This window comes from Hyperolius riggenbachi, chromosome 5 (assembly GCF_040937935.1).
Source record: "Hyperolius riggenbachi isolate aHypRig1 chromosome 5, aHypRig1.pri, whole genome shotgun sequence".
Lineage (NCBI taxonomy): Eukaryota > Metazoa > Chordata > Amphibia > Anura > Hyperoliidae > Hyperolius > Hyperolius riggenbachi.
This window is the reverse complement of record NC_090650.1, coordinates 196,105,769-196,121,355: the sequence shown is the minus strand read 5'-3', so window position 1 is coordinate 196,121,355 and position 15,587 is coordinate 196,105,769. Positions and strand designations below refer to the sequence as shown.

The 15,587-nt window shown below is 45.2% G+C and overlaps 1 protein-coding gene across 3 annotated transcripts in view; it reads left to right on the top strand.

The window, feature by feature from the left end:
• Nucleotides 1-15,587, top strand: part of COBL (cordon-bleu WH2 repeat protein) — a 609,262-nt gene that overhangs the window by 288,265 nt on the left and 305,410 nt on the right. For all 3 annotated transcript variants that reach the window (XM_068236528.1, XM_068236529.1, XM_068236527.1), the window contains one exon: nt 14,509-14,737. In XM_068236528.1, the coding sequence (XP_068092629.1) occupies nt 14,509-14,737 (229 nt within the window). The remainder of the gene's footprint in view (nt 1-14,508; nt 14,738-15,587) is intronic.

Sequence of the window (15,587 nt, the reverse complement as noted above, 5' to 3'; positions counted from 1 at the left end):
TATTGCTTTGATAGTAATATTGCAGTGCTTTCTTTTGATGTTTTATATGAAAAGTCAGTATGAATCTTGACGGAGATTGCTACATATACAGACCCCTGCCCCAATACATAAAAATTACAGTATGGGACAAGTTATCTCCTTTCATCTGTAAACGTATTTATCTGCACCTAAAAAGCTTCCGATCACTATAGGAAGCCCCCCAACCCCTTCATGACCCCGCTCTCCCCAAAAGAAAACATCATCTGGCTTTTCCTTATATACTTTCCTCCCGAATTTATCCTACATTATTTTCTGTAATTTTTTTACTTACTAAATGCTGATAAGATATTTTATAAAATGATAACATGGCAGAGTCAACATTTCAAAATGATATGATACCAAGAGAGTTAATAAATGACTAGAATGAGTCATTCATTCTCACTCAATTCACTACTTTCAGGCTAGTGTGTTTTTTAGCATGTAGAAACAATAAAAGAGCTGCAATGCTCCTTTGGTGGTATGACAATCTGACTATAGATACCTCACTTTCCATGTTTGGCATTCACAAAAAGGGCAGTGGAAATGGTACGTACATCCTTTGACTCTAGCACCTTATTTATTCCACCTCTGACCTTTTTCTTTAATGTACTAATGTAATTTTCCATGTTGATCAAAAGAACACAACATACAATGCATTTCATCACTACCAACATGCAGCAATGATATATCTTTATGAAGATGTTATCTGCTTTTGGGAACAAATTAAAGATGAAAGAAGTACTGGTTAGGAAGCTGACACACTCGGTATTGGTCGTTGAAGTCTACTGTTGCCAACATAAATTATGTTAAAATGTGGAACTTGCGTTAAAGCTTAAAATCTATAGCTAAACCTATGTCATTGTATTCTTATTGTATTTTTTTTTATAGAAAATACTCACATTCCATCACTCTTTAGTTTAAACAAAAGACTAAAAATGAAAACGTTAAGATTGCTTTTATCAAGAGCATTATGCTGGGAGTACATCATGAGTTTTTTCAGCAGATTGATGGCTCGATAAATTCCTATCAGAAAAACAATCGGAAAGTAAATCTGCCAAAAAAAATGCATTGTGTATTCCCAGCATTAGAATACATAAAAATCAGGAAAGAACGTTACCAGTAATATAGCAGGCCCACTGGTATAAGGGAGACAGAGAGTAGTGATTGGTGACAGTGTCAGATGTCATGCAAATAGTTATGTGAGAGAAAATCTCTATGTAGGGGAAAATGTGAAAAGGTTAAACAGTGGTGTTGGTGTTCAAATTCACCCTCTGGTTTGCCTGGATACCCATTATTAAAGTTGAAGCAAATACATCCAAAGATTGGTAATATTAAGGTTGCTTCATTCATATGTGCAAGAATGGAAAGTCAGTGTTCATTCATCTACCTCCCTCACAAAGAAGCGTGTGCCTTCCAGCAGTGGTGAATGTTTTGCTACAGAGAGTGGGGCAGAAAGTTTTTCTTCCTTTCACAGGGCTCAATTCCCAGATTTGAAGTATACAAGTCTTCTGGAGATTCTCTGAAATAAGGGGAGGAGGTTTTGTACTAATCTGCCAGCTCCAGTAATAGTGCAAGCAGAAAACTACTCTCTCCCTGATCAATGAGATCAAGGGCCTTGTGCCAGGTTCCTTGTCAGCTGGTATTTATGAACATATAATTACTTCAGTAACACTGTTGGTCAGTTATGATCATGCCTAGAAATGGTAGCAGAGTGAGGCGAAGAACGTGTAAAACAAGTTCATGCTCTTCTTTTTTTGATCATCAAAAACTCAATTTATTGAGGTCTCACAGGTCAAATACAACAGTAGAAGGTAAGGGTTTCCATACACAAAATATGTAATACATAGTAATCCGACAGATGCAAACAATAATCATCTTGCATTAACATTAGAATTTCTAGCTAGACCAGTATGTGCCAAGATCTGATCCCTGACAAGATCAGAGTCTACATAATCATGTGCGACCAGCCAGTTGCACGATTTTTTTTAACTTTCCAACAGCTCCTCTATGCATATAGATATTTTTTTCAAATTTTTAGAAGCATTTATTTGCAATATCCACATATTTACAGTAGGAGGATTGGAATTTTTCCACATTTGAAGAATCAGTTATGAGTCCTGGTAATTCAGCCAGTCAGCGCAGTCTGGCCGTGTGCCACTCCTACAGCCAGGAGCATTCTGCACCTGCACAATAGTGCTGCGCAGGTGTAGTATGCTCCCAGCGGCAGAATGTGTGCATGCGCACTACGCCCGACTGGCTAAAGTACCTGGACCCATAGCAGAAGATCCAGGTGGCGGAGGAGGACAGCGAGAGACTTATTAGCCTGAATGGGGCTGAAGGAAGCCCCATGTATGTATAAAACTTTAAATTAATCTGTCTCAGGTTTACTTTGTTACACAGTAGTACTAAACTCTAGCACTCCCCACAGAGCTGCAGGGAATCCACTGAGAATGTTGTACAAGATTGAACACAGAGGTGTTGTCTATCACCCATAAACCTGGTTCAGATTGTACATGAAGAATGTGTAATAGAAGGACAATAGCCTCATTCTCCTGCAGAATACCTGCACATCACTCTTACATGTACCCACAGTTATATTGCCTAGGACCCGATCCATGTTCAGATTGTGCATGAAGAATGTGTAATAGAAGAAGAATCCCCTCATTCCCCTGCAGAGTACCTGCACATCACTCTTACATGTACCCACAGTTACATTGCCTAGGGCCTGATAGATGTTCTTTGTTTCTGTCTGTACCTTCTACAACAGGGGTAGGAAACCTATGGCTCGGGAGCCAGATGTGGCTCCTTTGATGGCTACTAGAGATGGCCTGAGCCTCTGATTTTCGGTTTGCAAACCGCGTTCATGAACTTCCGCAAACGTTTGCAAAAATGCGAACTTTCACAAACCGCAATAGACTTCAATGGGGAAGCGAACTATGAAAACTAGAAACATTTATGCTGGCCACAAAAAGGATGGAAAAGATGCTTCAAGGGGTCTAACACCTGGAGGGGGGCATGGCGGAGTGGGTTACACGCCAAAAGTCCCCGGGAAAAATCAGTATTTGACGCACAGCAGAGTTTTAAGGGCAGAAATCACATTGCATGCTACATTGGAGGCCTGAAGTGATTTAAAATATCTTGCATGTGTATGCATCAATCAAGGAGTGTAATTAGTGTACTGCTTCACACTGACAGACCAAACTCACTGTGTAACGCACTGCAAACAGCTGTTTGTGTAGTGACGGCCGTGCTGGACTGTTGCACACCATGACCAGAGTGCAGGCCATGGCGGTTTTCAAGCCCATATGGTCGGGTTGAGGTAGCTGAATTACAGAACAACAGTGACTGAGTGTCCAGCTGATCGAATTTGGTCTGTCCACAATGAAGCAACAACCTTATTATCTATTTTCTTGGGTCAGGTGTGCCCCCCAACCCCAACACACTCATATAGCCGTCTGTCATTGTTTCATTGTGATACACAAGCCCCTTCACTGCGGCAAGGTAACGATCATGAAGGGGAATTGACACATGTACATGCCTTTTGTTTTGTTGTTGCAGCTGCAGTGCAGCCAGAAAAATTAAGCAGGCATGTACACGCACCAGAAAAATTAAGGCCGCTAGCAGCGGCCTTAAAAATTAAGGAATCCGCCTGGAGTCCTGGCGGACCCTGTTGGTGGTGCCAGTCAAGCGGCCTACAGGCAGAGATGCTGTGTGGGGACCGACTTATTCTTGGGGCAGGCAGCCAGTCACATGGCGTGCAGGCAGAGATGCTGTGTGCGGGGACTGACTTAGTCTTCGGGCGGGCAGTAACCCTCCGGGATGCATGCCTCATTCATTTTGATAAAAGGTAGGTACTGAACACTTTTGTGACCTAGGCGACTTCTCTTTTCAGTGACAATGCCTCCAGCGCTGCTGAAGGTCCTTTCTGACAGGACGCTTGAGGCAGGGCAAGACAGAAGTTGGATGGCAAATTGGGACAGCTCTGGCCACAGGTCAAGCCTGCGCACCCAGTAGTCCAAGGGTTCATCGCTGCTCACAGTGTTTACATCCACACTTAAGGCCAGGTAGTCGGCTACCTGCCGGTCTAGGCATTGGTGGAGGGTGGCTCCGGAAGAGCTAAGGCGAGGCGTTGGACTAAAGAACGTCTGCATGTCCGACATCACCATGAGATCGCTAGAGCGTCCTGTCCTTGCCTGCGTGGACATGGGAGGAGGATTACTGACAGTGGCACCTTTATTCCATTGTGCTGTGACATCACCCTTAAAGGCACTGTAAAACATAGTTGCCAGCTTGTTCTGTATGTGCAGCATCCTTTCTGCCTTTAGGTGAGTTGGTAACATGACTGCCACTTTGTGCCTATACCGAGGGTCTAGTAGCGTGGCCACCCAGTACAGCTCATTCCCCTTGAGTTTTTATACGGGGGTCCCTCAACAGGCTGGACAGCATGAAAGATGCCATCTGCACAAAGTTGGATCCAGATGTACTATCCAACGCCTCTTGCTCTACCTCAGTGATGTCAGGTAAGTTCTACCCCTCCCCCCAGCCACCAACAATACCACAGGAGCGTTGAGCAGCACAAGCCCCCTGCGACGCCTGCTGCGGTTGTTCTTCTGCTGCCTCCTCCTAAAAAAAAAAAACACCTTCCTCATTATCTGACTCCTCTTCCCCACACGACTCTTCCTCCTCCTCCTCCCCCTCTTTGCTGCCGCAGGTGTTGAGGAAACATCTGGTTCTGATGAGAATTGATCCCACAACGCTTCCTCCTGTAACTGTTCCTGTTCACGCTCATCCACAGCTTGATCCACCACTCTATGCATGGCATGCTCCAAGAAGAAGGCATACGGGATCAAGTCGCTGATGCTGCCTTCACTGTGACTCACCATGTTTGTTACCTCCTCAAACGGCCGCATGAGCCTGCAGGCATTTCGCATGAGTGTCCAGTACTTCGGCCAGACCATCCCCATCTCCCCAGACTGTGTCTTTTGACTGTAGCTGTAGAGATACTGTTTGACGGCTTTCTCCTGTTGTAGCAGGCGGTCGAACATCAGGAGGGTCGAATTCCAGCGAGTCGGGCTATAGCAAATCAAGCGCCTCACCGGCAAGTTGTTTCTCCACTGAATATCGGCCAAGCGTGCCATGGCCGTGTAAGACCGGCTGAAATGCCCACACAACTTCCTGGCCTGCTTTAGGATGTCCTGTAAGCCTGGGTACTTAGACACAAATCTCTGGATTACGAGATTGAGCACATGTGCCATGCAGGGTACTTGTGTCAACTTTCCCAAATTCCAAGGCGAAATGAGATTACTACCGTTGTCACACACCACGTTGCCGATCTCCAGTTGGTGCGGGGTCAGCCACTGATCCACCTGTTTGTTAAGAGCAGCCAGGAGAGCTGCTCCAGTGTGACTCTCCGCTTTGAGGCAAGACATGTCTAAGATGGCGTGACACCGTTGTACCTGGCATGCAGCATAGGCCCTGGGGAGCTGGGGCTGTGTAGCTGGAGAGGAGATTGCAGCACTGGTAGGGTTGCGCTGCCACTCAGCCAAGGAGAAGGAGGACGACAGCAAAGAGGATGTAGCAGGAGGAGTAGGAGGGGAAGGAGAGGAGGTGGCAGCAGGCCTGCCTGCAAGCCATGGAGGTGTCACAAGTTGGTCTGCTGCACAGCCACGTACTCCCTGCTTGCCATCCATCACCAGGTTGACCCAAAGGGCTATGTAAGTAATGGACCTGCCCTGACCGTGCTTGGCAGACCAGGCATCCGTGGTCAAATGGACCCTTGATCCAACGCTGTGTGCCAGAGATGACACCACTTGCCTTTCTACTTCCCGGTACAGTTCGGGTATCGCCTTTTTTGAGAAATAATTGCGGCCTGGTATATTCCACTGTGGTGTCCCAATGGCCACAAATTTTCGGAAGGCCTCAGAGTCCACCAGCTGGTATGGTAACAGCTGGTGGGATAACAGTTCCGCCAAGCCAGCTGTCAGACGCCGGGCAAGGGGGTGACTGGTAGGCATTGGCTTCTTCCACTCAAAGATTTCCCTCATGGGCACCTGGCTACTGCTGTGGGCAGAGAAGCAGGAGCCGCTCAAGGTGAGAGGTTGAGTGGAGGAGGTTGACTGTGATTGTGAAGGTGCAAGGGAGAAAGCGACTGAAGAAGATGATTCACCTGAAGGAGGAAGAGGAGAAGGAGGGTGGCTTTGCTTTTGTGTGCTGCTTTTGCTCAGGTGGTCTTCCCATTGCAGTTTGTGCCTTTTCTGCATGTGCCTTCGTAAGGCAGTTGTCCCTACGTGGGTGTTGGCCTTTCCACGGCTCAATTTTGGTGGCAGAGAGTACAGATGGCATTGCTCTGATCTTTGGCATACACACTATAAAATTTAAACACTGCAGAGCCACCCTGGGGTGTGGGCACTATGGTGGCGTCAGCAGCTGACGTTGAAGGGCATGTTGGCTGGCTGTTCATAGGTGGCGATACATGGCGCCGGACACTGCCACCAGCTGTTTCTGTTGATGAGCTCCCCCTGCTTTTTTCAGCAACTCGTCTCCTCCTACTCTCTGACTCCCCCTCTGAACTGTCCCCCCTGTTCATCTCCTCAATTGGGAACCCACGTGGCATCCGTATCATCATAATCATCCTCCCCAACTTCGCTTGTCTCAAACACCTCCAAAACTGCACCAACAGCAGGTACTTCATCATCCTCCTCCTCCTCACACGTTACGTCCATAGTGTCGCCTAACTCAGACATATGAGGTGGTGTAACTTGCTTAGCGCCTTCATCTTGTTGTAACAATAATGGCTGTGAATCAGTGATTTCCCCACCAAATAACTCCTGCGAAGTGTCAAATGTAGTGGATGTGATACTTGTAGTAGCGCTGGTGGCTGCGGAAGATGAGGTGTTCTGTGTTAAATAGTCAACCACGTCCTGACAATCTTGGGAGTTGATGGAACATGCCTTCTTCTGAGCACTGTACTTTGGGGGCCAGGGCCGCACAAAATCACGTCAGCACGTCCTTGAACAGACCTGCCGGGTGGCCTGCCTCTGGCTCTGCCTCTGCCTGTTGTTTTGTCCATATCTGGGTGGATGAAGTGAAAGGTATGCACTGACTTGACTAATACAATGTGCAGTCACACAGGTGCAGTGAAAGGTATACAGTGACTGGTATTACAATACAATGTGCAGCTGTCACACAGGTGCAGTTAACAGGTATGCACGGACTGGTATACTCAACAGCGTGCAGTCACACAGGTGCTGTGAACAGGTATGCAGGGATTGGTATTACAAATGTGCAGCTGCCTGTCACACACACACAGGTACCGTGAACAGGTGCAATGATTGGTGGTATTAACAATGCGTGCGCTCACGTAGGTAGGTAGGTGCACTGAACAGTGAACAGGTGCAGTGATTGGGATTACAAATGTGCAGCTGCTTGTCACACACACACACACACAGGTACCATGAACAGGTGCAATGACTGGTGGTATTAACAATGCGTGCACTGAGGTAGGTATAGGTAGGTAGGTGCACTGAACAGTGAACAGGTGCAGTGATTGGGATTACAAATGTGCAGCTGCCTGTCACACACACAGGTAGTCACTCACTGAATGTGCTGGGCCTGGCAGTGGCACAGTAGGAATTACCACCAAGGGGCCAAAGGCCAGCTGCGACTGACTGACAGGGCTGTATATAATGCAAGTGGGCCACACACACAAAAAAAAATAGATCACAAGAACAAGATTAGCTCTCAAAAGAGCTGTTGAGGGGTGCTTTATTAGCAATAAGAATCAGCAAGGAGCAAGCTAACAAGCCTACAAGAGCCTAACTAAGCTTTCCCTATAACTCTCTCTGCAGCAGCAGCAGCAGCAGCTCTCCCTTCTCTAATTACTGCAGGCACACGAGTGAGTCCAATGCCTGACGCTGCCTGCCTTTTATAAGGGGGGGGGGGCTCCAGGAGGGAGTGTAGTCTGATTGGCTACAATGTGCCTGCTGACTGTGATGTAGAGTGTCAAAGTTGACCCTAATGATGCACTATGGGGGCGAATCGAACTTCCGGAAAAGTTCGCGATCGCAAACCCCGGACGTTTGCCGATTCCCCTTTGCCGGCAAACTGTTCAGGCCTTCTCTAATGGCTACATCTGGCTCGCATACAAATTAGTAGGGGTTGATTCACTAAACTACACTGATCAATCCGCGCAGCTTAGTGTGGCAGCGCAAATAACATTTTCAAAGTAGATCAGGCTAATAGAGGCAGAAGATCAGCCGGCGGTAACTGGTATTGTTTAAAATGGAATAAATATGGCAGCCTCCATATCCCTCTCACTTCAGTTATATTTTAAAATTCCTAAGCAATGGCAGTTAAGAGATGCATTTCATGTTACATACATTCATGTTACATACTTTCAATGCAAATTAGAGCAGTCGGAGTCGAGGAGTCGGTGGAATCCTAACCTGAGGAGTCGAAGTCTGTGGATTTTTGTGGAGTGATTACAGCCTCCTCCTATGCATTATTTATGGGATAGGTTAACTTAAGACCTGCATACAACAGATTTTTTTTCCAATAATGTACAGTGGAGCTGTGCTTTTATTATTTAAAAAAATTGCTTCCAGCAACTTAATTGTTTTTATTTTTGTGGGGGTTTAGGTTAACCTCCTCTGGACAGAGATACTATGCCCTGTATATGTCCTGTTATCCCTGCTAGGGCGTAGATTTCCACTACTTGCTGCCATGTACTCTCGCCGCTCTGTTGCTGCTGCACCAATCCAAACTGAAACCAATACATTTACCGGCATGTTTTTAGAATATGGGAAGAAACCAAAATGCCTGGAGGAAACCCACACATACATTTGGAGAACATGCAAACTTCGTTTAGATAGTGTCCTGGCCCAGATTCAAACCAGACACTCAGCACTGCAAGGCAAGAGTGCTCTCAATTACGCCACAGCCCGCACATTAGACTGAACTGAATTGTGGAAGTGCTGGGAGTAGAATACAGTTCTGGTGGCCATTTTTATTTATGTGGCAAAGTTGTGTCAAAGAGAACCCGAGGTGGCTTCCTAAGAATGAAATCCGCACACAGAGGCTTGGTCTGCCTATACTGCCCAGCCTCTGTTGCTATCTCAATCCCCCCTAAGTTCCCCCTGCGCTCTGCTATCCCCCATAAATCACAGCTGCGCTGTCGAAACGCAGCATGTCGCAGAGGGCTGTGTTTACCTCTGTAGTGTCACTCTGCATGCTCCCCCCCCCCCCTCCTGCATAGCTCTGGTCCCCACCCGCGTCCCTTCCTTCTCCGCTGATTGGAGGGAAGGGACGTGGGCGGGGACTGGAGCTATGCAGGAGGCGGGGGGAGCTGCGAGAATGACACTTACAGAGGTAAACACAGCCTACTGCGTGTCAACAGAGCGGCTGTGATTTATGAGGCATAGCAGAACGCAGGGGGAACTTAGGGGGGATTGAGATAGCAACAGAGGCTGGGCAGTATAGGCATACCCAGCCTCTGTGTGCGGATTTCATTCTTAGGAAGCCACCTCGGGTTCTCTTTAAAGCACATCTGAACTGTGACAAAAAAAGATGACTTTAACTTACCTGGGGCTTCTACCAGATCTCCATAGTTGTTCAGGTCCCTCTGTGTCCTCTTGGTCACAACAGACTACAGCGGGGCTGAAAGATACCCCAGGTAAGTAAAAATCTACTTTTTCACAGTTCAGGTGTGGTTAAAGAGAGCCCGAGGTGAGCTTATAAAATTAAAACAAAAGTAGGCTACTTGATCCAGGGGGCTAAGCGGATCAAGTAGCCTCAAAAACCGCTGCTCCCCGCCGCTCCTGTGGGCCACAATGGCCCACTTTCACTTTTGTGACCACTCACCAGCGCGCAGGGAGGCAGGGGGTGTGGCTAGGGAGAGAGAGCTGCCCAATGGCAGCTCTGGAGACCCTTTAGGAACATCCTTGGCGGGCGTTTTGAACAGGGAATCCCTCTACCTTGTGTTTAGCTCTGAGATGGGGACAAATAAGGTCGCCAATCTCGGGGGGCTATAGCACGGCCGTGGGGGGCAGGCCCTGTTGATCTCAGTACCCAGGGATGGACTACTTTGCTGACAGGAAGAACATAGGGGATAACCTCTCAGTGTCAAAAGGTGGGGAAGGGAAAACTACCAGGAGTAACAGACAGGCAGGGCTGGTAAGTCTGACTGGAAGGTAGTGACTGACTGGGCGGACTTGAAGATTAGAATGGCAGAATGAACTGGAAGGTATGAAAGACAGGGTGGTCTGGAGGGTAGGACTAGCAGGGAGGACTGGAAGGTAGGACTAGCATGACAGACTTAAAGGTAGGACTGGTAACTGGACTGACTGACAGGACAGGCTGGCAACTGGATTGATTGACTGACAGGAAAGACTATACAGCAGAGGTGCCCACACACTTTTTTGGCTTGTGAGCTACTTTAAAAATTAGAAAGTCAAAATGACCTACCTATGTACAATTTAAGTTGACGAGCACAATTGTATATTAAAAATGGAAAATGAAGTGCGGTCGGGATCTACCATGAAGTCCTTTGCGATCTACCAGTAGATTGCATTCTACTCAATGGGCACCCCTGCTATACAGCATGGCAATACATTTTGGCTGCAATGTATACAAAACAGCACTACATGCTGTCACACGCCCCCTAGTGGCCAGCCCTCACAATATCTTCCAATTGGTTCCAGCACACAGACCATGCATGTGGTCGCAATCGGTGCGCAGAAACCACTGGAATTTTGGCAGCAGACAGGCTAGAAGGGAGCTTGTGAGTTACAGTAACACAAATTACACACTATTTCAGGGTAAAGAACTGCCACCACTCCTGCAGAAGGGCAGGAGACCAAACCTCATTGATACTAATACCTGCAAATAAAACGGTTAACACACACTCTATTTTATCAAGCTATCAACAGAAGTAGCGACTCTTCGGAAGGCTAGGATTCGTTTTGTGATGCTGAATAGTAGGCTTAGCCAAAAAATAAATGACTTTTAGAATACTTTTATTATAAAAGCAATATAAATAATTAATATGTACAGAAAATCATTAAACAATTATGGAGACAATAGTAGCACAGTATAAAAATAAAAAGGGAAAAAAAGTCGAATACTTAGGTTCAGGTGAAAATATGTCCTTTCTGGGAACACACGTGAAGTTCTTTTGTTTCCAGAGCAAAGTTCAAACAAAAATGGCCGCTGCTCAGTCCTCAGAGCAACAGCATGCCTACGTGACAATGGAATTTGGAGGACTCAAGGGAGGAGTCCCTGTCAAGTTCTTTTGAATGACCCACATTTTTGGGTGGGGTCTCAGGTTCAGCCCAGGGGCTGGACAGGAGCTGTTACCCTTCTAGGTTTGATATTTGTCATCCACCAAATATGACATATTTCATATCTCAGATTACGCTTCCCGCACACACATCACAACCACAGGTTCATATTCCTCAGAATATGACAGTTCATATGATATCAAACTTGATTACCATATTATGTTTAGTTCCTGAGAGGTTTAATACTTTGTCGTGGTTTATCCCTGGCCCCCCAAGACTGATATCAAAATATCCATCAAGACCCCACGAATCCAATGATAGAACTCCTATAACTGTCCTGAGCATGGTATTCCTTAGACACGCAAAAATCCTATACTACATTTGTGTTTAATGCTGCTGAGGGGATGGCTCCGCCATGACTGGAGCCCTGCTGTGTGGAAAGCTCGCTTTTGCTAGAATCACCAAATGGTATCCTTTCAAAGGGCATGTTCACACTTGGGTGTCACTGGCCCATGAAGGAACTTCTTTTGATCAAGTTAATTACACAAACAGGTCTTATCAGAGAGCATACTTGGCTCTCATGAAAATAACTCTGATAACAGCTATGAAGATAACGGAGACACCCAGACTTGACAATCTGGATTGTCAACAACAATCGGTGCAGAAAAACCGATTGCGTTTTCTCATGGCTCTTCCGTGACACATACTATTTGGCCAGAGTTTAAATAACCATGGTCTTCACACCAGTGCTGTAGCTCTGTTATCTGCTGTTCCCCTGACATTGGACCTGGCGGGAACGGCGTTGGAGGATGCCACATCAGCAGAGGAGCTGGGTGCTGGAACGTCAGAGAGGTGAGTGTGACAGTCAGCAAGTAAAACGAGAGCTCAATTCCTAATGTTTATCGGCTAGTGTAAGCATTGGTGGTCCCTGCTGAGGTTCCTGCAACTTTGATTAGCGTTAATCAATAACATACCATTCCTTTTCCTCTGCTCACACTACAGCTCTTAAGTTGGCCATACATCAGCCGACCAACCAATCAATCGACCATTCAATTTGATTATTATAATCGAATTGGATGAAAATTGGTGCTACCAAGTGCATGCCCGATTAACAAAGCAACAAATTTCGGGACAGAAATTGGGCGCACGGTCGATCGCGCATGCTGCAAGATGTCAGGCCGAAGTTGGTTGGTCGGGTGTGTGGCGGTACGGCGGCCGATTTGCGAACGAGCGACGAGACGACAAAACCCCCGCCACTGCTGGCGCAATGTATATATGTATGTAGTGTGTGCATTTATACATTACCTGTCCGGTGTCAGCCTCCACGCAGTTTCCGTCCATCTCGCCGGGTTTCGCATACACGCCGGCGGTGCATAGCGTCTGACTTCAGACGCTTAGTGCCGCTAGCGTGTATGCGAATGTTAACCGGCGAGATGGACGGACACCGTGTGGAAGCTGCTACAGGACAGGTAATGTATAAATGCACACACTACATACATTTATACATTTTGGGGGCAGCGGGCGGGTGGACGCGGCGGGCTCAGCCAATTCCCTGATCATTTCATGCTGAAAACGGACGGGAATCGGCCTGTAGTGTATGGGCAGATTCGACCAAGAGACAAATTTATCTCTAATCAGATTCGATTAGAGATACATTTGTCTCTTGGTCGAATTTGCCCATAATCTTCTAATGTATGGCCACCTTTAAACATGGATGGTCTGTATCATGAGATACATACAGTGCCGGCCGGAAAGGCAGTGTGAAATTTGAATGGGGGGCCCTTGGTATTTTGAGGATGACTTAAAGGCACCGTTTTTATTTTCATTTCTTTTTCTAAACCTTTTTTTACTTCCACCCAAAAAAATTGGCCTTGAGGCCCATACACACATTCAATTTTTATCTGCAGATGAGTGGCCAATTTTACTATTGCCATGTAGTATGAGGGCCAAAAGATTTTGAATACTAAAGCTGGGTACACACAAGATAAATATTTGAAAAGTGAAAGATCAAAGGACAAATCTGCAGATAATCTGTGTAAAAATGTTTACAGAAGACCTCAAAAGAGCCAGCCAAAAGATATTTACCTGTCAATCTTTCAGATTCATCCTGGTGGATCTGATCTGCAGATGACTGTCTGTTAAACAAGGTGTGTATGAGATCTTCAGCTATCATAGACTGTGAAAGCATTTTGCAGAAACAGATCTTACAGCATCTTACAGATGTACAGCATCTTTAGAAAGATCAGTCTTTCAAACCTCCCTGACAAACTTACGTGACAGATCAATGCTAGGTACACAATATACAATTTTATGTCAGATTTACCTGCCAGATTGACTATTTCCAACATGTCCGATCTGATTTCCAATCGATTTTCCAATCAATTTTACATAAAGTGAACGGAAAATTGATCTGAAATCAGATCGGACATGTTGGAAATAGCCGATCTGGCAGGTAAGTCTGCCAGAAAATTGTATCATGTGTACCTAGCATAATTCCCCCCCCCCCCCCCCTTGCAAATATTTTTATTTGATAGGTGTACTCTGCTTAATAGAATAGACTGTGTAGGTGTGCTCTCATACTACATGGAAGGTGGTAAAATTGGTCTTTGAGCTTTTATTTTCCTAAGACTTTTATCTCATGCGTGCACCTAGCTTCATAGCTCTTCAGAAAATGTCAGTGCTATATAAATACTAAATAAATTGTTTTGTTTTTGTTAAAGTCGCAGTATTCAGATAGCACACAGTGTGCAGTAAAGAAGGCAAATGTGTACTCAGCGGTGCTTTTTAATAAGAGGGGTCTTTTGGTCTCTTTTAGTTCCTTAAATTTTCCTAGTGGCTCTGGGTCATGAGCTGTCAGGGTGTTCTGTAGCTTACAGTTGAGGCATAACAATTTGCCAAGGTTTTTATGTTCAGGTGGATCTTCTTACGAGACCTATAGTTAAATTGTCAACCACAGGGAATGGAAAAAAAATCCAGGTGTGATTGAGCTTTTCATGTATACACCAAGCACTTTTCAGCTTTGTACACTCAGTCAGCATTATTTTTCAATTGACCTGATCCACCCCCTTTTCAAGCTAAATGCTAATGAGTCACTAGATCTGTACGAGAGGTATCAAGTGAAAATAGGAAGGCCAACCTGCTTTTCATCGCACTGTACTGTGTATAAGTGTTAGCAAGGTGGACAGATTCCAATGGTGTTTTGTATTTTCCCCAGAAAACTATCCGACTGGTTGTCAACTACCTGGGTACCCAGAAAGCTGTTGTGAGAGTCAATCCTACTGTGCCCTTGCGGAACATCCTTCCAGCTGTGTGTGAGAAGTGTGAATTTAATCATGAAAGTGTCACCTTACTAAGAGACGCAGTAAGCAAAGAGGAGCTAGACATGTCCCAATCTTTAAATGATCTGGGCATTAAGGAACTGTACGTCTGGAACAACAAACAAGGTAAGTGACAAGTCTTCCATTACTATTTGTGCATTTATTGCAAGTTTTTACCTTATTTTGCATGTTTCCTGTGCTATATTGTTTGCATAAGCCATGTTCACCAAATTGTTCACATTTTTCCTTCTTAATCTTGAGAAATGTTTTAGTATCGTGCTGTTTCAAATATTTCAAACTTCTGAAAATGTACCTTCTAGTAATTTTCTTACCCATTTTATTTTTATTCTCTCGTTTGCTCCTTTTTTTTTACTTTAAAAATATAATAGTCATCCTATTTATGTTTCTAAAGTCATACATATTTTAGATGTTGGTTTAAACACAGGCGTGTAGGGTATCAGATAACGTGTGTATCCTTTGTTTTTAAGAGAAAGGAAATATGTCATAGCATGAAGTACTTTTGAATCAGGATGATACCATTTATTGGCTAACTTAGAGAAAACTCTGTAATAAAGTACTGGGATGCCAAAACATTTTTACTTAAATATTTGTTATTTTTCCCCATTATTACTTATGTTGTATATCACAAAACTTTAATTTATCCATGGCTAAAATGCTACATTCCACATTGGTATTACATTTTGATTGCCACACATGCATGCTAATGTAAAATTATTTCTGCCATCATTCTTGTCATGAACAAACTAAAAGCACCCATTTACAGATGATGACATTTGCCTAGTAGAGCATTTGTCCTGTGCTACCCATCCTCTCTGTGTGGCCATACGCCTTTGTGGTTTTGTTACCAGAAGTCAGAATTCATCAGAAAACTCTGTAATGAGTGCCTGCACCAAGAAGCCTAAATGCTGCAAACCGACATCTCTGGCTTTGTATGCTGCTGCACCCAGAAACACCA